At 40.5% G+C, this 19,656-nt stretch overlaps 1 protein-coding gene across 3 annotated transcripts in view; it reads left to right on the top strand.

Moving 5' to 3' along the window:
• Nucleotides 1-19,656, top strand: part of TAOK3 (TAO kinase 3) — a 94,565-nt gene that overhangs the window by 51,133 nt on the left and 23,776 nt on the right. For 2 of the 3 annotated variants that reach the window (XM_050906397.1, XM_050906396.1), the window contains exons 8-13: nt 2,528-2,641; nt 3,719-3,810; nt 5,890-5,983; nt 7,444-7,525; nt 13,712-13,879; nt 16,824-17,030. In XM_050906397.1, the coding sequence (XP_050762354.1) occupies nt 2,528-2,641; nt 3,719-3,810; nt 5,890-5,983; nt 7,444-7,525; nt 13,712-13,879; nt 16,824-17,030 (757 nt within the window). The remainder of the gene's footprint in view (nt 1-2,527; nt 2,642-3,718; nt 3,811-5,889; nt 5,984-7,443; nt 7,526-13,711; nt 13,880-16,823; nt 17,031-19,656) is intronic. The other variant, XM_050906398.1, reaches the window with a different exon arrangement.

Below are 19,656 nucleotides of genomic sequence, written 5' to 3'. Positions count from 1 at the left end.
AAATGACTCCCTGTATGGACGCTATTGAGAATTAGTTTTTCTCAATACTCATTAGGACTTTCTAACATGGTGCAATTAATGTGTTGTAAATTCAGCAATTTCACATACTGAATACTAGCTACTCTGTGTGGACTTTCCATTAGCACGCTTACTGCATAGCAAGAACACCACTGGTTATTTCTCTTTCAAACTGGAAAAAGTTACTTTGCTGTTGCAGTGTGCTGAGCGTGGCCGTAAGGGAAGTTACTGCTAGAAGTACCACGCAGGTCTTTCCTATCTAGCCGGTTTTCTTCCAAGGCGGGGTATTCTGCCTTTTAACTTCTGAGATGGGAAGGCAAGTCTTCTCTCTCAGAAAAGAGGACCATCAAGAGATTTCTAGTTTTCTGACAGATGTTGTGTCTTAAAAAGGAGAGGTGAGAGAGTGCCATTTCCTAGCTTCATTGTTCAGCAGTGAGGAGTGCTGTGCTGGTGTGGACAACTACAGGGGAACTGCGCACCTAGAGGAAAACACCGTGCTCCCCTCTGCTGTGGCAAGTTCCAGCAGCACTGAGAAGAGTAAAGCAAACGCTGAGTGAGAAGGGACCAAAGCTGGCAGTGGGACAGCTGTGGTTTGCTTCCCTGCCCCACAGCAAGGAAGGCAGAACGAGCTTGACCTAGAACGGAGGGACACCTTGTGGAGATGCAGGAACAAAGCAAGGCTCTAATCTCGCCTCCGGAGCTTCCTGAGCATCTCAGCTACCAGTTAGTTCTGATGTCATGCTATGGGATGGCAAAGGATGAGATTATTTTCTGTTTAATTGCAGGAACAAGGCAAACCTAAGTTAGTAAATATGTTTGCTGATACCTAAAGTGGCGGCTGAGTCCTCTGTTGATTGTAGTACAGTGAAGGTAGCAGTGGAGATGATAGCAAAGAGGACAGCCTGTGCTGTCTCTTTTGTGCTTTTGAGGTGTTCATTCTTGCACATACAAGACGTCTTTAGCACTTGTCCTCCAGCAGAAGTGACAGATGCATAGACCCAAACCATGAAGACATGTCAGGATGTATTTGAGTAGCACATGTGTGAGAAAAATTCTGTAATATTAGTTCTGAAGCAGTACTGTCCTGGGAATGGGGGAATAGAGGTTCTTACTCTGGCCTTGCTGCTGAAATACTGTAAGTAAATTCCTGTCTCTGTGGCTCTCTTTATCCCAGCTTTGCCTATCCTGTGTGCTGCCCTTTGGAGACAAAGGTATCTCACCAGTGTTTGTATCATGCTAAATTTAAGGGCTTTTTCAGCTTAGCTGTTCTCTGGGTCTACAGTGATACTGGATTTGTGTTTGATGCACAAATCGTTATGCTTCAGTTGTTGTATGATAATTCAGTGTATGCTCTTCCTCTGCAGGAAATACAAGATAGCTTTGTTTCCCTTCCCATTTATCTAATTAGCTCGGTTTTCACAGGGTCAGAGTATGAGTGCGTTTGGCAATATACAGTAACTTGTTTGTGTTGGAGGTCTACTACTACTGATAAGTGGCTTTGGTGTTTAAGGACTTATAGTTGAACACCAGATAAGAAAAGCTGTTATGTTTCTTGATGCATTTTTTGTATAAAGATACATTATGTTTTTTGAAGAGATGGCAAAGAGACATTCCAGACCGTATGGTGTATACAGCCTGGCTGACAGGTATCCCTTACACGTATTCCATTTATGTTGAGGGTCTGCTTTTGCAAAAGCAAATAGCTTTGCCCATGTAAAGGCATCTGTGGCATACCTAGTGTGCAATTTTCCCTTTGTTATTGAAGTGCTGTATCAGCGTTTTAAGGAAATGTCACTATATTGTGATTTTCAGCTGGCAATGTGTAAGTAGACTTGAATTTCTTAAAGCAATCCTTCTTTTATGTCAGATGGGTGGAAGAAAAAAATATTTCAGATGTAACTGACAAGTCTGTCTCCAGCTTTGAATAGGGTCATTGCCAAGTGTCTTGGAAGGTATGCAAATTGAGTTAACCTTTCTCAGTATTTCATGGGCAGTTAATTTGAAATTATCCCACTTACTGCTGGAATTTAGAAACTTATGGTGCCAAAGGTGTTGAATATATGTTGTGCCTTTTGTATTTCAGTAGTGTCATTATCGTTAATCTCTTAAATGTGTGAATTATCTGAGAGTTGTAGGAAGGATCAGATAAGGGAGCCTAGGGCATTTGAAAGATGAAAATAACATGTCTGGTGTTGTTTAAGGGTGTCACAGCTGCATATTAGGATACGTCTCTCCTGGATCTCAGTTTGGGGCCTCAACCTTGCAACCGTGGCTCATTTCTTCTTCTCCTCCCTCGCCCCCTGCCCTTCTTGGATACAGCCAAGTTTCCATTCCCCAAAAACCCATGTATCTGATTTCTCTAGCTTTCTGTAATACTAGACTGCTAAATATTCCCGGGTTTTTATGAATGTTTAATTGAGCAAAAGTTAGTGGACTTCTGTGTGTTTGTAAATTTTTGAAAATTATTCTACTGTAACCAGAAGTATACTTTTCTTTTTTTCTTTTAAAGGGATATTAAAGCTGGAAATATTCTTCTAACAGAACCAGGTCAAGTGAAACTAGCTGATTTTGGGTCTGCATCTATAGTCTCCCCTGCCAATTCTTTTGTGGGAACGCCTTACTGGTGAGTAAAGCCTGCAATACTTCAGTCCTTTATAAGACTGCTCTCTTCCATTTCCAGCATTTCACAATCTGAAAATAATATCTGGCATAAAAACTTTATTAACCAAGCGGTTTTCTTAAAATCCCTGTGTCCAGCTCTTCAGGAAATGTGTTCTTCCTCAGTGCCCATGAGTAGAGGTAGGCTGTGCAGCGCTTCGAAATGGCACCAGTTAATGTTTCGACTGTTGTAATGCCATTGGCTTAAAAACTATTAACACTTGCCATATGTAATGGAACTAAGACAACCACATGGAGGAAGGGAATCCTGTTAATCTGGCCATGCAGACTGGAAGTCACACAGCTACTTAAATTCTGTTTTGAAGGAACTTGCTTAAGGGTCACTTGAGTTGCTCGGCATTCCTAACATAGTGGACCAGCGTAGCTTTATGCTCCACTTATTTTGTGGCAGACGCCCCAGGCATTGACGGGAGGTCACCTATCGCCTAACCTCTGAACAAGTCCATTTGGCAGGAAGCCTGCTTCATCTTTGAAGAACAAAAGTTAAGAGGCTGAATTTTTGCAGGCTGGGCCCGCTGCTTCTTTTTCCCCCCACTCATCCCTTTATCCTGGACCACCGTATTTCCCCACTGCTCCAGATTTCCCTGTTCCTTTCATAGCTACACTCACAGGCTGCATATATCTGCTGGAAAATTCTCCTGGTGTGCCAATGGAAAAACCACCATCTCTGGTGAGAGTGCAAGTGATGCCTTTAGGACTCTCCCAGCCCTTGCTGTCTGCCTGCAGGTACAATGCCTTTGAGATTGGTGGGGGTCTCCCATGTGCCAGCATGTTGCGCTAACAGCAAGATGATCAGGTTGGCCTCTTATTTACTTTCCTTTCTTAAACTGCCTCTTGGAAGAGTTGCTAGTGCAGGCAAGCATTGTTTCATTTCAGCATGGCTTTACTCAGCTCCATGCTGGCTCTTTAAGTTTTGGTCCGCTGCGCTGCTGAAGATGATGAAACCATCTCGTTTTAAGTTACGTGCTGGGAGTCACGATTTGTATCCCCTAACCCGCATGTTTTGCACTGTGGTTGGTAGGATGGCACCAGAGGTGATCCTTGCTATGGACGAGGGACAGTATGATGGAAAGGTGGATGTCTGGTCTCTTGGGATCACATGTATTGAGTTAGGTGAGTAAATACTTGGCAGCTGAGGTGAATAATTAACTGTCTGCAATATTTATTAGGAAGTCCTGAAAAAATGGAAGATTCTTATTCCTCATAAGTTGGTTTTGGGGGTTTTTTGTTGTGGGGTTTTTTTTTTTCTTTTCCCCTTTAAAAAGCCTGATTTGGAAAGCACTGACAGTTGAGTTAAATAGTTACTCACTGGCAAATCAAGAGCAAGCCACTAATGCTGCTGTGCTTTAACGTTAATCTGGTGTGTTCAGCTATTCCCTTAATAACTAGAGGATTCTAGTCTTGTATGAGACGAAACTATGGTTTGTAGTCTGTAATTTTCAAGCTGGATTTTGAGAAAGTTGTTCCAGCTGGAACTGGTGTCCTAAGAATTGTGTCAGAAGGGACCTACATTTAATTTTCAATTCTTCTTACTTCCCCACTCTCTGAAACAAAAATCTTCAGTCTCAGCTGAAAGTTTGTGACATGAATCAACGTGGACAGGTTCTTTACATGAGAAGAAAAGGGTTTGCACTGCAAAGGGCAAATGATACGCATCCACACAACCTGAAGCAGATGTAGATGTGATAGCAGGTATACAGAGCAGATGTGTGCATTTTAAGTTTGGATATTGACATTGCATGTGCTGAGTAGATTATTTTCAAAGATAGTCTTGATATGGATTATACTTACCTTAACAGCAGTACATCAAGAACTTACTGTGAGGGCAAGTTCACTGAAAATGTTATTTAGAAATGTTTAATCAGCAGAAATATATATGAGATAGCAAAGAGGGGGACATACAGAATGGGAAAGAAATGTTGACTCCAATATGGAGATGGTAACGGTGTAGATGGCTAGTAACTTCCAATGTTGTGTTTCGTGTGCCAGCACTAATGCCTTGCGGATACAGTCTGTATTTTGATATAAAGAATACCAAAATCGGAAGTTTTAGACTTCTGTTCTTCCGCATGGCCACTGATTTTTTTTTCGTGTGGAGTTTAAGTGTGTTACGGCCTCTCAAGGAGTAAATCACAGTAGTAGAATAGATACTATGCTACCCTACGTAGGCACTGAGTCTTGATACTAGAATTTCTATGGAGCTTTTCAGTCAAGAACCTCAAAGCCATTTTACATAGTTGATGAGTTTGCTTTTTTTAATATTACCCTTTTGAGAAGTATTAAACTTTTTTTTTTTTTTTTTTTAAACTTTGAACTTTGCCTTTGCATGATTCCATATCTGAACATGGGGTCGGGTAGCAGTAGGAGGAAATCTCTTGTTGAGCACCACTTGGCTTTCTTTGAATGCTGATGTCTTAATTTCTTGTGTAGCCGAAAGTAGGTAGTGTTTAAAGAAAAGAAAATGCGGTGGTTTGCATGCATGCTGCATGTCAAGGACAAGTGATTGCTCTGACCTGACATGAACTTCAGAATCCTGGCATCATTGGCTGATTGGCATGACTGACCTTAGATGGTGGTGAAAACTAGCTTTTCTCAATTTCTGTGTGAGATCTGCTGCACTCCTGAAAGGTCAGGGGCTGGTTGGTAGGTAGGTGTCCTCTCAGTGCAAGGACTAGGAAGAATTTTAGTTACAGGGAGTTAACGACACATCTGGCAAGTGAAGTTGGCAAACTGTCCCACTTGCAGGTGACTGCCAATGACAAATGAAATAGGCAGCCACTCTTTTCCCTTAATACAGATGCTACAGCCGTGCATCAAAGATCCATAGGGATTGATACATAAATTGCCTAGCCCTGACGTGCTGTATGTCTAAGCTCTGTTTTAGTCAGCTTCTGCTGATTTTACCATAGCAGGTCAGGTGTGAAATGTTGCGGTTAAGGTAAAATTTACTGGAAACTTTTCCTTATAATTTGCATTCTGTTCTCTTTGGATTTCATCATCCCCTCTTCAAGTGAATAGCAGCTTTCCTTGAGTGGTTGTCCTGGTCTAACCTAGAATATTAAAATAATTAACTTAAATGTGATGACGACAGTAATGAGCTATTGATTTAGCAGTGATACCCTGCTCATACTTCCATATCTTTCTCCTTTTCTTTCCAGACTGCCTTATCACACCTTTCTCTTCTCTTTCTAGCTGAAAGGAAGCCTCCACTTTTCAACATGAATGCAATGAGTGCCTTATATCACATAGCCCAGAATGATTCCCCTACGCTACAGTCAAATGAATGGTAAGAGAGCTATTACCAGATTTTTTTGTTGTTTTATTTCCCTGAAAATGCTCTGCGACACTCTGCATGGTTAAAGTCTGACAAGAAAAGTGTTTGTTGCAGTGTAGTGATTTGACTGCGTTCTCAAATAATGCTCCTGTGTAGGCAGGCTCAATTTTGACCTTCTGTCACTTTGGCTGTGCTACAATCTAAATGTGTGGAGGTGTTAATTATGGAGCTGTAGATGCTGTAGGAATTAAAATATTCTTGGATGCATTAAGCCAGCCATAGCTCAGCATCAGCAAAGTTTCCAGCTGCAAAAGATCCCTGACAGAAGAATTGTTAGCATTGTAGTGCAGCTGAAATGTGGAGAAAGGGAGGGGAGAGGTACACAGAATATAGAGGTAATTAGACTTTTTTCAGTGAGTGACTTCAAAAGTCGTCAGAGCTCTGTGGCCAGTAAATAATCCCCATGCTACAGGCTTGTTCCAGAATCTGAGCTTTGATACAAGAATGCTTTGTTGTTCTGTGGGAGCAAAGAGGTTACCCCATTTCCTGTTCTCTGTACCCAAGAGTGGAATGTAGCTATCGAGTGATGCTTGGCAGAGTCTGCAGATGGCTTGAAACAATAGCTCCTGGAAAGATCTGAAGTTTCCCCAGTGACACTGCTAGGCATTTAAGTAGCGTAATTATTTCATTGCTAATCATTTTATCAAAACCACTCTAGTTTCCTTATTTCATCGTCTCTATTTGGTCCATTTTTCAAGTTTCAAAGAACTTGGTCTTGTATCTGCACACTGATACCCATGTTCTTCTGTGCAGAATTTGCAATGCAGAGTAGAGACAACTTGTGAATACAGTATAAGAATCAGTATTCTTGATTGCAAGCAGTTTGTTTATAGTCACCTGTTTGCTCTAAGTGGCTTTGAGAACGCAGGGAGTAAGCAAGGCACCTTTTATGCTGCTTTCGAGTTCAATGGCACCTAGATGATCAGTCGTCGTCTTTCCAGTTGTGATACAACCTCATATATAGCCTAAAATTTTGTTCAACTAAGCATTGTATCAAGGTGCTTTACTGACGCAGTGGTACAGATGGTGGGAAACTTCTAGAGAAGAGAGAGCCATTTCATCAGCTAACTTAACGAGTGCATTTCTGGAGTTACCAACAATTTCATTGTCATCTATTTTTAAGTAGCTGAAGTAAAATTGAAAGTAGTGACTGGTACACATAGTTCTTGCTTGGTTTTCAGTTTGTGGTTGGGGATAATTGTGTGTCCATGTTTGTTTCAATAGCCTTTAACTGTTGAAAGAACTGATGGGATCAACTTCCTCAGAATTTGAAAAGTCCAGTTAATTTCTCTGCCCTAGAACTTAAGAACAAATTAGTCAAGGTTTTTCTTTTGCCTTGCACTAATAAGTTTTCATGTATTCCAGATCCTAAGCTTCTTTTTCATTTAGAACTTTTTTTTATTTATTTACAGGTCAGACTCCTTTAGGGGATTTGTTGATTACTGCTTACAGAAAATACCTCAGGAAAGGCCATCATCAACAGATCTGTTACGGGTAATTTTTCAAGTCTTTTCCAGAAATCTGGGAAAAATCTGTTTGTCGACCAAAATAATTCTAAAGATGGTGAACAAATATTTTGCCCTTTCAAAAAAAAGTTGTTGCTTTTACTCTTGTCTGAATCAGTAGAGTTTTGGCATCTTCTAAAGAGTATTTTAGGCTGTTTAACTTTGTTTCCTGACTTTGCCTATTATGTCAGTCACAATTCTCTTTATAACATGATGCTCAAGAGTCAAACTGCTGGAGAAAAGTAGAGGTAGGCTGTGTGGTAAAACAGTTATACAGTGAGGAGTTATATGGGGGAGCAGCCCAGCGCCCTGCTCCTCTTACACCCCAGAGCTCTGCAGAGGTTACATTTGTGTTAGAGAACTTGCAAGCCTCATCGGATAGTAGTGTGAGTAACAGGTTTTTTAGCTGAAGGAAGGACCGGTCAGCAGGAGGGGGGATAGAAGGATTTAATCTTGATTTTTATTTTTTTTTAATAACTTCTTTTTCCAAGACAATGCTGTACATACTTTAACTGAAAGTATTGTCAAGAACAAACAGGTCCAGAGCTGGTCCAAATCTGTGCTGCAGAAGTGAATTCCAACCAATAGTTTCCTGTGTACGCAGGACTTAGGAGTGTGTTTCCTACTGCTTTGATGAAGAAGGAATTTTCACCAGCCTCTCTGCTATACTGTGCTGTTAGTAGGATGCCCTGAGTTGTGACCATGCTGCACTATCTGGTCTCTGAAAAAGCAGACAGAAATGAGGGAGGAAACGGGAGGCAACCCTGTTTGCCCTCTAAATGGGGGCAGAGGGAGTGGGGAAACTATAACTTGGTGCAGCTTGTGTGAAAGCGAAGGCCTTTTTGGAGCAGTTATGCAGTTTTGTGTGAAGTAATGTAACTGTTAACTTGCTGATGCTCCTTCTTTTTTTTTTTTTCCCCCCCTGTTTACCTTCTCCAGTAAGGAAAAATGTTCTTTTTCTGTTGTGTAACAGGCAATACTTGCTACCAAGCTTATATGCAATTTCAGTGAGTTTAAGGCTTATAATTTGCTCCAGGCTTTCTCTGTGGAAGTGATAGAAAATTTAAAAAGCCATTTTAATTGCCACTCAAAATCTAGACTTGACCAGTCTTCCTAAGATGCACAGGCAATAGCAAATCTTTTGCAGAGCTAGTAGTACTTTGAGAATTATGCTCCACATGATCAGAGGATTGAGCTCTTAATAAAGATTTGCAGATAGTGGCTGATTATTTAAAGGAACATGGGTATTAGAGACGGAAAGAGACTGGGTGGCTTACATTTATCTCCTGGCCAGAGCAGGATTGTTCTGTGTGGGAAGCTCTGAACTGTCCTGTCTTGTCTTTTTTTCTTGACAGATGCAGATGAAGTTCAGGAAGGATATCTTGACCTTTTTTCTCTAGTAATGCTAATGTGAGCATGATTAATTCTTTATCTGCTCATACCTTTTGAATATGTATCTTTTTGTGATCTTTCTGCCTGATCTCAGTTCAGCTCTTGTTTTTGCTCTATTCTTGTAAATTATTCATTTGAGCCTTTCTCATCCACTTTTTGGTTTGTTTTTTTTTTGTCTAAAGTTCCTCTGGCTGGACGGGCATTTCTGGAACTAATACACATACCATCAAATGTTACTCCAGGCGTGGTTACGTGGGAGCTGGGAAAGGCTGGCTCTGCTCTGCTCTGTGGTGTTACAATAGGAGGTTTTGATGCTGTGTTCTTTTGACTGCTGTCTGGTGCAAAAGTCCTGATAAATTTATTGATAGAATAAGGGGTAATGGCTTTAAACTGAAAGAGGGTAGATTTAGATGAGATGTAAGGAAGAAATTCTTTACTGTGAGGGTGGTGAGGCACCGGAACAGGTTGCCCAGAGAGGCTGTGGATGCCCCCTCCCTGGAAGTGTTCAAGGCCAGGCTGGATGGGGCTTTGAGCAGCCTGGTCTAGTGGCAGGTGTCCCTGCCCATGGCGGGGGGCTTGGAACTAGAGGATCTTTAAGGTCCCTTCCAACCCAAACCATTCTATGATTCTATGACTAGTGCCAATTGTAGATCCCTCCTCATATTATTACTTCCCAAACATACTCTGCATCTATTTTTGTTATTGTGCATTTCCAGACATCGCATTTTTTCAACTTCTCTCTCTAGTCATGCAGTGTTGTATTTCTATCTGTGTTTCTGATCTCTATTTTCCAATCATTTCTTTGTCCTAGATGGGTTTTGAGCAATTCCTCTTGGGTCATTAACATCTTGTAACGTCTTTGGTGCATGAATATAGAAAAGAAGCATACTTACCTGTTAAAAGTAGCACTAACAGGATAGGCCTAGGTTAACTTCTTCCCCTAATGAAACCACCAAAACCAAAAGTTGTTTATATCCCTTTAATAGTTTCTATACTGAACCCAATTAATTAGAACGTGTTTTGGAAATAACTGTATCATTTTGGAAAGTGCTGTGTACAGGTTCATAATTGCCAAGAGCATGTAGGAGGGGGACCTGTGCTGGGAGTGATGTGTCCAGAGTTTGCCAAAGTTTTGCCAGTGAATCATAAATCAGTTCCAGTTTGTCTCAGGTTTCAGTTTACCTGAGAAGTATAGGAACTGCTTATAACTCCAAGGGCTTTGTGTGTGGGAAATTCAGGAGCAGCCTTCCGTTAGAAGGTAGGGATGTGTGAAATCCTGTCCAGCCCCTTTTCCATCAGGCTTTCTTTTTTTTTTTTTTTTTCTTTTAAGTATTTCCTTTCTTTAAAATTGATTAGTGGCCCTGCTATCCTCTGGTTGCCGTACATAGCTGCTGGTGAGAATTGCATGGCATGCTGCTGTTCCACACCAGGTAAACAGGACTCAGTTTTTCCTTAAATATTTGAGCAGAGGAATTGCTAGCTCCATTGAGTGTTTTGCTTAATTTCCACAGTAGGTTAGATTGCTGCTCTGTGTCTACCTGACAGCCTTTTCATGCTGATTTTTGTTCTAAGGCTACCATTCAGCCTTTGTTTTATGGCTTCTCTTGTTGCTCTTTCAGCTCAGTAAAAGGCATTTTCATGGATGTTTCGGAGCCTCTTGGTTTTTGAAGAGAGAAATCGAAACCCTGTGCTCTTTACTGAACAGCTAGCTTTGCACTGGCTTCTGTCCTTGCTTTAAGCCTGGACCATATAGAATATTTAACTCTCATGCCTTCACTCTCCAGGTAAAGGCTGATGAACGAGCTTGTTTGTACTCTCTCTTCGGCGCCTGGTATATTTTTTTCCTGTGATACATTTGTGCTGTGGCACATAACCAGCGTTTTGTTCTCTGGTTCTGCTTGCAGCACCCTGACAATCCTTTGACCAGCTAATAGGTTTATGTTGTGGGTTTCAGAATGATTCATTCATGTGGATTGGCAGCCTTTCTGCTCTCTAGGAATAGTGTAAGTTCATTGAAGGATATGATTTCATGAGTACCTCTAGGTTGGAGTCTGTGCAAACAATTGGAGCTGAGATCTTATTCTTAAATCATGTATGTTCAGTCTTTTTATTTGGTTGTAGACTTTCAGAACAGTACCCTAGATGTTCCCTTCTGCAGTAGCTCTCTCTAAAGCTTGTTAGATTGTAAGATTGAAGATCTTTTTGTCTTTTGAGGGTTTTTCACTTGTGTATGGTAAACGGGGATAGAGCAAATTTTTTGTGGCCACATTTTCTTAGAGAACTGAATTTTAAATGAGGTATTTGAGAATGAATTCAGTTTCCATTCACTATTCCAGATGAAAATAGTCAAATGACTGTAGTGATGTTAAAATGCAGTTGAAATAAAAAATAAATAAATAAATAAAACCCAAAACTATCTCATTAATATTTTTCACTTTTAAAATTAAAAGCAATTATAAAATTTTTCTTATACACTTTTTCCTTATTTTTCTCAGCTTGCATGACATTCCCACAAGACTCGAGTTCTGTTAGTCACTCTCCCAGCCAACTTGGTACATGCCTTTAGACTAACCTCTTTCTCCCTTTGAGTCCGTTTTGGTTTTGTTGTTTGCTTGGGTTTTTTTTTTCTTGCAATTTGGAGAAAGTAGACAAATTAAGTCCTTTCAGCCATCATTTCTTAAAGTTTCACAGTACCTAGCAGAGGGGTGCCTATATCTTTTATGTGCAATTTAGACAATTAGATAATGCAAGTGAGCAGTCAGAATTGTATTCTCGTTATGCAAGAGCCTTTTGGTTTTCACTTTTATACATCTGCCTTACAGTTTTCATGTGGTCACATTCTGATATTTGAGTAGCGCTTGAATATGAAGCACATAGTCTTTCCAGTGAAATGAGTATTTGCACTGCTACAGAATCTGCATAAACAAGTAGACACTGGACATACAGGATGGATTTAAGTTCAGGATCGTTGTTCCAAATGCATTACTGCTTTCTGAAGATTATCTACAATGAGATAAAAATGGTTACCTTTTTTTCTAATCATAGATAAGCTGCAGATTGTTGCTGTTTACAGAGAAATAAATGGTGGTTACGTGTGTTGAGGAGCAGAAATGATTCATTTTGCTTCTGTGTGAAGTGATGTTTAGAACTTTTAGCTATAATTCAAAAATAAACACCATCGCTACTAGCAAAAAATTGATAGGGAAATGACTAGCCGTCCCCATTAGCAAAACTCAAATGCACAACAGTTTGAATTCAGTTAGAAACAAGAAATAAGCCTGTAGCATGATACTGTCCATGTTTATTTACATATCATTAAAAGAAGATCAGCTCATCCTTTCAACTTTTTTGTATGTAAGACTCCTGTTTTAAGGAGGGCTGGGTTTCATGTGTCAGTTACTCCAGCAATAGCTGGATATATTAGTTCTTGAACTTGAGGAATGGCAACACATCTAGGGTAGAGATGCTTTTCCCTGTCCTATGGGACCCTGAGTTCACCAGGTGTGGAAAGAGCTGTGAGGCCAAGCGGGCAGATGTGACCCTCCTGAGAATTTCTTTGCAGGTGGGGTCCGGCTGTTGAGGCTCTCTAACAAAAGGCCATCGTGGCATTTGCAATACAGGGTAGAGAACAGCTTTCTTCCCATTTCTCTCTTTCATTGTTAATGTTTCTAGAAATGTGTAGAAGATGTTTGTGCCTTCAGGCCATCTCCCGCGGTACATACTAAGCAACATACCCAGCTGTAGTGATACCATATAGAATATTGGCAAGTGTATACTCAGGCTGTCTACTTTAGTCAAAGGTTAAATGGGAAAGCTGTAAGGCTTTCATACTCTGCTGCCATTTGTGAATGTATCTGTTAAGTCAGAGAAGAGCTTTTAATCACATACTTAAATTCCATTGAAGAATTTATTGTGAAGCCTGCACTTAAAACCTGCGCTTCTAGTACCTCCTTAGCAGGAGTTGGTAAGAACGTGATTTTACTTTAGCTACAAATGTTTTGAGTATAAAAAAAACCCCTTGCAGTCTTCTTGCTGGTTTTATGTATGAATCCGAATAGACAGATGCAGGATAAGCTTAGGCAGGTAGTCTTGCATAATCAGGATTGATTCTTCTTTGTCCTTTACTCGTTTTGTCCATTCTAAAGTCCTATGCCTTTGTAAGGTTTGAAGTGACACCATCTTGTACCTAGTATGCCTCAAGCGAATGAGCTCAGGAAGGGACAAGTCAGCTGTGTTGCCTGGAGAGCTGAGAAAACCTGACCCTGGTCCAAACTGTTTCACTTCAGACAGAAAAGTGAATCGGGAAGTCGGGGCTGAAGAGAGCTTGCAAAGGGTCAGCCAGGGCTCACACCTCTCCGTCCACTACCCAGCTTCTCCTGCTGCTGATGTGCCTGTGCGCATGCATGCATGCGCACAGCAGTTTCAGGTAGCGAAGTGATTTTGCCTTACTTCTCTGTACTCTACATTTGATTGAGTTCTGCGCTTAAGCAGATCCTCTGACTTCTGAACGAGACATTTTGCAGCTTATGCTTCAAAACTCACAGTGTGTAGCATGATCAGTTTGGTTATTTGACGTAGTGATGAGCACAGTCAGTGTGTTCAGTGCTCACTGTGTTTGGAGTCTTTCATAATGGGTATTACTTATTATTGAATATGAACAGACCAATTACTGAATATGAACTGTCATTTCAGGTGTCTCAAAAAAAGTCACCGTGTCCCTGTGTTTACGTCAAACATACTAGTGTCATGTCTGAAACCATGTGTTTTATTTCCTTTAATTTAGCATGATTTTGTTCGCCGAGACCGACCACCAAGGGTACTAATAGACCTCATACAAAGGACAAAAGATGCAGTACGTGAATTGGATAACCTTCAGTACCGGAAAATGAAGAAAATCCTTTTCCAAGAGACACGGAATGGCCCACTGACCGAGTCTCAAGAAGAGGAGGAGGTACTTTTATTTTGTTACCCCATTTGCACTGTTATAAATAATTTTAGGGCAAGTGAGATGTTCCTGTCCTTAAGGGGGCAGAACAAGCACAGCCTAGGTGAGGATGCAATCTGTGTTGTTGGAATATTGTCTGGATCAGCAGAGAGACAGGATAGGATAATGAGCGATAGTAGCCCTTACTCAGTGTTAGATGTGCTTTTACTGGCAGCTTTAAAACTTTGGATTTTTTTTCAAGTGGTGGCCTTTCTTCTGAAAGCTTTAGGGAAGACACTTGTTTGGAGGGAGATTCTCTGTAAGAAGAAAGTGGCTCACAGCCTGTGTGAAGGAGGGTCTGTTGACAGTCCAAGCTTTTCTTTCTCATAAGCACAGTCAAGACCACTTGATTAATGTTAATATTTTTTTCAATTACCATAACTTTACTGTAAAGTAATTGGCTTATGAGCTGAAAAGCAAATCACCAAATTAGTAAGACTTATTTTTAAAAATTCTTTAATGTTAAAGAGGAAAAAGGTTAAAGACATAAAATTCAGCTTCAGTTTAAATCTTGTAATAAACAACCCACTTAATCAGTGTATGATGATTGACACTAACTGTGGCTTAGAGAAAGAAACCAGTCATTTTTCAATTGATGAGCTTAGATGGAAATTAATGTCATTTGGTGCAGGCACATTGGATAAATAAATCCATGACTGGTTCTCAACGAAAAAAATTGACAGGCAAATTGATGTTTGTATTCCTTTTTGCTGCACTATAGCCAGATAATATGCAGTGAGATGCCCAAGCTCAGCATATATTCAGGGACTTGGTTTTGAGGTTTGTGTATGTCAAATGTTCCTTTAAAGCTAAACTAGAGCTCTGGTTTAAGAAATTGGCGAGCCTGGGTGTCAGGTAGGAGATAGTACAGAAGGAGGGGACTGGCACTTAGCACTGTCCTTCACTTTGAAGAGGATGCACAAAAGGAGCAAGAACAGCAACCACTGTGATTAAAGCTATGAAGTGCTTCTGTTCTAACCCTCCAGCTAGCCAACTTCTAAACCTCGAGCTTAGTTGGGGGATGGCGGGGATTGTGAGACTTCTGCACTGAAGCCTTCAAGCTTTCTCTACCCGTGTGTGAAAAGCTATTAGGAGAGTGACAGGGTAGGAAGGCGCAAGGGAATGGGTTTCCCACTTGACTGTTCTGCAGATCCAAGCTCAACAGCTAAGTGGGATACATGTGGTAGTAGTTGACTCCAAGATGTATCTTCTATTCCTCCTGTCCCCACTCCTCAAAAGAGAGGGGAAAAAAAGATACGGTATCACCGGGAATTAACACTCTAATGAAGCTCACACTCTGCATGTGCACAGCATGCTCTGCACTGCGTTTTACCACTGAGCTTGTGTACCACGAAAGAAGGTTGTATTGCTCGTGTGTATCACTAACTTGGCAGTGAAAGGAAAACTTAGCACGTGCTTCAGTTACTACTTAACTGGTTAGCAGAAGCTGCTCAACTGTAAATGCCACAAGACAGTTCCTTTTTCTACCTTAGACTTTCTAAGGTGGAAAAGGAGCATTACAAATCTTTAACAGTCAGAATATTACTAATGCGTTCCTCAGAGCTCTTGCAAGAAAGTCAAGGTCATTTGGAAAGTATTCCAGTCAGGAAGTCACAATGTTAAGGTTGCATATGCAATCTCATCTCTGCCCTTTGTGCATATACATTCATTAATTACTCAGCCATATCCTCATCTCAGATGCTTCATTATGTTATTTCTTCTGCAACTTTATATAAGCATCCTGGAAATATTTTCATTCTCATGTGCATATGTTCTCTGTAAAATAGTATTATTTTGGATTTTAAGTGTTCTCGCACAGGCTCTGAATGATCTGCTGATTGCTTAAAAAATAATCATGCAATCGCATACAAATCTGTCAAGTCTGTCAATTTTATCTTTCTGTTGGTTTCCAACAAAATGAGTACCCTGTTAATTGATTTGTAATGTAATTCTCCCCAAGCTCACTTTGGAGGCCAGGACAACTGGGTGCAGTAGCAAGCCGTTCATTTTGGTGAATCGAGGCTATTTTGGACCAGGAACTGAAGGATGTTAGGAGTTGTCGGTCCTCACTGTGAACTCCTTGCAAGCCTCTTCAGTGCCACTAGTTAACTACAAAGGACTCCATAAATTCTCTAAGTCAGTCCAGATTAAGCGCATACTCTGAGATTACTGTGCTCGTATGAGTATGCAACGAGAAAAAAGGCTGCTAACTTCTGATATTTGTCCGTATAATCAAAAATGTGTCCTATACGAGGACTATTTATTTACGTATGTCCAAGTAGATTACAACAGTTTTAATCACTGTAATAATGCAGGCTCTTCTGAGTCAGCTGCTTAAAGGTGAATGAAGAATTTATCTTGGCTGAAAACACAAGGTTAAAGGAGTTTTTAGCTTGACAAAATGTAATTGCTGACTGCTTGGGACATGGAGGTTAAAACCTCTACACTTGTTAAGCACCATGTGATATTTATCAAATAATAAACAAATGGGTTCATTGTCTTACATCTTTTCTGGTTCACAAAATGTGTTGTGGCATATCCTGACTTGGAACATTGTTTTAATACAAACTTAGATAGCTCCTTTTAATTATGGGATTCCTTCCACCAGCCATCCGGTATTCCTGGATGTCTCCTATTCAAGCCAAGAGCCATGCCCAGACTTACTGATATGTGGAAAAAAACTGGCTTGAAGCCTGATGTAGTAAGATGGCAGGGGAAAAGGCAAAAGCTAACTGCCCCATACGGAGTGTTTCATAACCCAAGCAGCCTTGAGAAACGTAGTTGCCAAAATAATGAGCAAAGAACCTTTAACGCTGCAGAGTCGCCTTTAAAACAAACTTTGGGCACTGCAGGCACATGCTGGGCAGGTGACGTCCTGCAGTATTTGTAACTGATGCCCCTTGTTTTATAGGACAGTGAGCATGGATCAAACCTGAGTAGGAAGATGGACAGTCTGGGCAGCAACCATTCCATCCCAAGTATGTCTGTGAGCACAGGCAGTCAGAGCAGCAGTGTGAGCAGCATGCAGGAGGTCCTGGATGAGAGCAGCCCTGAACTGGTCATGATGCATAGTGACGAGAGCACAATTAATTCCACTTCCTCCGTTGTTCATAAGAAGGTATGTTCTCTGGTGCTCTCCATAGCTTCCTGCAGTCCCTGCTATTGCTCACGTTGGCTCACCCGCGTAGGGCCCAACGATCAGTGTGCTGTGGTCTTGTGCTGAGCCATCTGCTGAGAGCAGGAGCTGGTGCCGGGCTTGCCAGAATCAAGTTCTGTGTTTTTTCTTTAAAAACTAAACTGCATTTAAATAACCTCTGAAAATAAAAAGAGGCCGCTAATGAAAGGTAGCGCTGTCAGCGTCTAGGCAGGGGTCACACAGGCTTACTGCATGCCTCCTTACCCAGCCCCGCATGTGCACTTCTTCATCTCTGCTTGCAACATCAGTCCTTGTGTCCTTGTGAATGATTGTACTGTCTTATGTAGTATGGTGACAAGTGGTCATAGCAGCTAAGCTAACCGTTTACCAGTCACAGTGTATGATTAAAATCTGCTTGCACTTGGATTTCCCTCATGAGAAGTGGAAGTGTGCAGAACTTTGGACCCTTCCCACGAGGTATGTTTTGAGTCAAGTTCCACTCAATGCTTTTCTGCTCTTTTGCTGCATGTTGTGATTTGTTGCCTTTCGTTTTCTTAGTGCTAGATACCAAGCTAAAGTTGTCTAGCTGTAAGTCAGCATCTAATCTAAGATTGTTTGACTAAAATAGTTTTGGCTTGGCCTTAGCAGTGTCATTTGCTAGTGGGCAGTAAAATGTAGGTTGTTTGTGTGATTGCATTTGCAAAGGGCTTCAAAGTGTATGTATGCTTTTTGCCAGAGGAGGTAAAATATTACAGCAGCATGAAAAGTATGAATTTCTCATTTGTAAGGTTACAGTAAAGCCTGGTTTTAACTAACTAAATATTTGTAAGCAATTTTTCCTCCTGAAATACAGTGTTTGTGTAATTGAATATTGAAGCGCTTATAAAAGGGAGCTCTCAAGAAATTTTGTCTCAACAAAAGATTGCCTTACATATTTAAAGATACTGGCAGATAAGTTGTGTAAGTTTCGGGGGTTTACATCTTTCTGAAATACATTTGCAATAGCACCCTTAGAGAAGATTTTATTTTCACCTTGCTGAAAAAACAGTGTTAGGTACAAAATGCCAGCCCGAGGAACCGTCCTGAATGAAGAGCAGCGCAACTGATTGTATGTTCTGGGTGATTGTAGTTGGAGCTCTTTCTCATTTTGTGTAGGCTTCAGAAATGGGTATTAACTTTAATTTCACATTGTTAAGTAGTCATATTTACATATGCATTAAAATAGAAGTTTGAGGGACTGATTTACACAGTAGTCATACGTTATAATATTACGGACTGATCAGTGTCGTTCACTCTGATGAAAACAAAATGTGAGCCACTCCCATCAGACATAAATTGCATTTGTGAAAGTAGAGTTCCTGCTTGTTTTAAGAATAATATTTCGTTTTATAGTGATTGTATGACACTTCTGAAGTACAAATACAGGAAGATTTCTGATGCTATGAATTCAGTTCTCTTAGACTTCTGCATAGCTGTGTTTTCTTGAGATTAAGACATTCAGTTGAGTAGAATGCATAAACATGACACCACATGGAAGTTTTTGTTACCTGGTTTGAAAAAACAGGGTTTCTTGCACACTTGTAACTGAAGCATTGTAAAAGAAATCACCTGTAGATCACTTAACATAGGTGTTTTAGGGTCATTTTGGAAGTGCAAAACCCAGGTCTGCACTGATGGTCTTTACAAAATAGTTAACAATTGGCTGGGATTTACTGATTCTTGCAGTGGAGTAGATACCTTCTCAATTAGTAAATGTTACCTTCAGCTGTATGTACACATAAGGCAAATTTAGACTATGTGTAGCAGGACGTATTCCAGTCTGCAAATAATTGTTTTAATTTAGTACATGATTTTTTTTATTCTTTGTTACTTTGGGGAATGCAATTTTAAATGGAAAACTGCTTCATGTGTATATTATGTATATATTAATACATGTGAAAAGACTAAAATTGGAACAGGACACCTCAGGGGGCTTATATACACATACATCCCACTCTATTTTCAAGGTAAAGTTCCTTATTCTGAGAAAACCTCTATTTGTCTTTGTGCTTGCTTTAACTGTGTTTCTGTAAACTGTGATGAAGTTGATCCACACAACTTGTTTTTGTTCTAGCAGGTGAGAAGTAGGGAGTGCTGAGTTTGGTAGCACTCTGGAGCCTAATCACAAACAAAATGGAAAGAACCTGGGGTTCAAGTTTAAATTAAGCTTTTGTTTTGCATTTAATCAGCCTTTAAAGGCTAAAAAGAAAATACTGATGAACATAATTAGCCAGCTGTCTCCATTATGTGGGCATAGGGTCGCATACGAGATTGTTTTGACATGGGTCAAATCAAAGTGTTGTGTAAAATTACGGTATTCCACAAATGTGTTAATTAACATCCACCAGATGTACCACGCTGTGTGAAGTGACCAAGATGGCAAAATTGCTTAGACTGTTGATATTTTCTAAGGCTCAAAGCTCGAAGTGTCAGAGGCCTTCTGATTTCTTTGGACCACAGCCCCAGAATGTCATGTGCAATTGTAAAATGTAGGATGAAAGAGTCTCTGGTCATGTGTGAAATATAGTTCCCAGCCTTCAGTGCTTCACACTGCTGCTTGGTGTGAAGA

Source organism: Gymnogyps californianus, chromosome 16 (assembly GCF_018139145.2).
Source record: "Gymnogyps californianus isolate 813 chromosome 16, ASM1813914v2, whole genome shotgun sequence".
NCBI classification, from domain to species: domain Eukaryota; kingdom Metazoa; phylum Chordata; class Aves; order Accipitriformes; family Cathartidae; genus Gymnogyps; species Gymnogyps californianus.
Note: the sequence above shows the minus strand (reverse complement) of the source record. Positions and strands in the feature narration are given on the sequence as shown.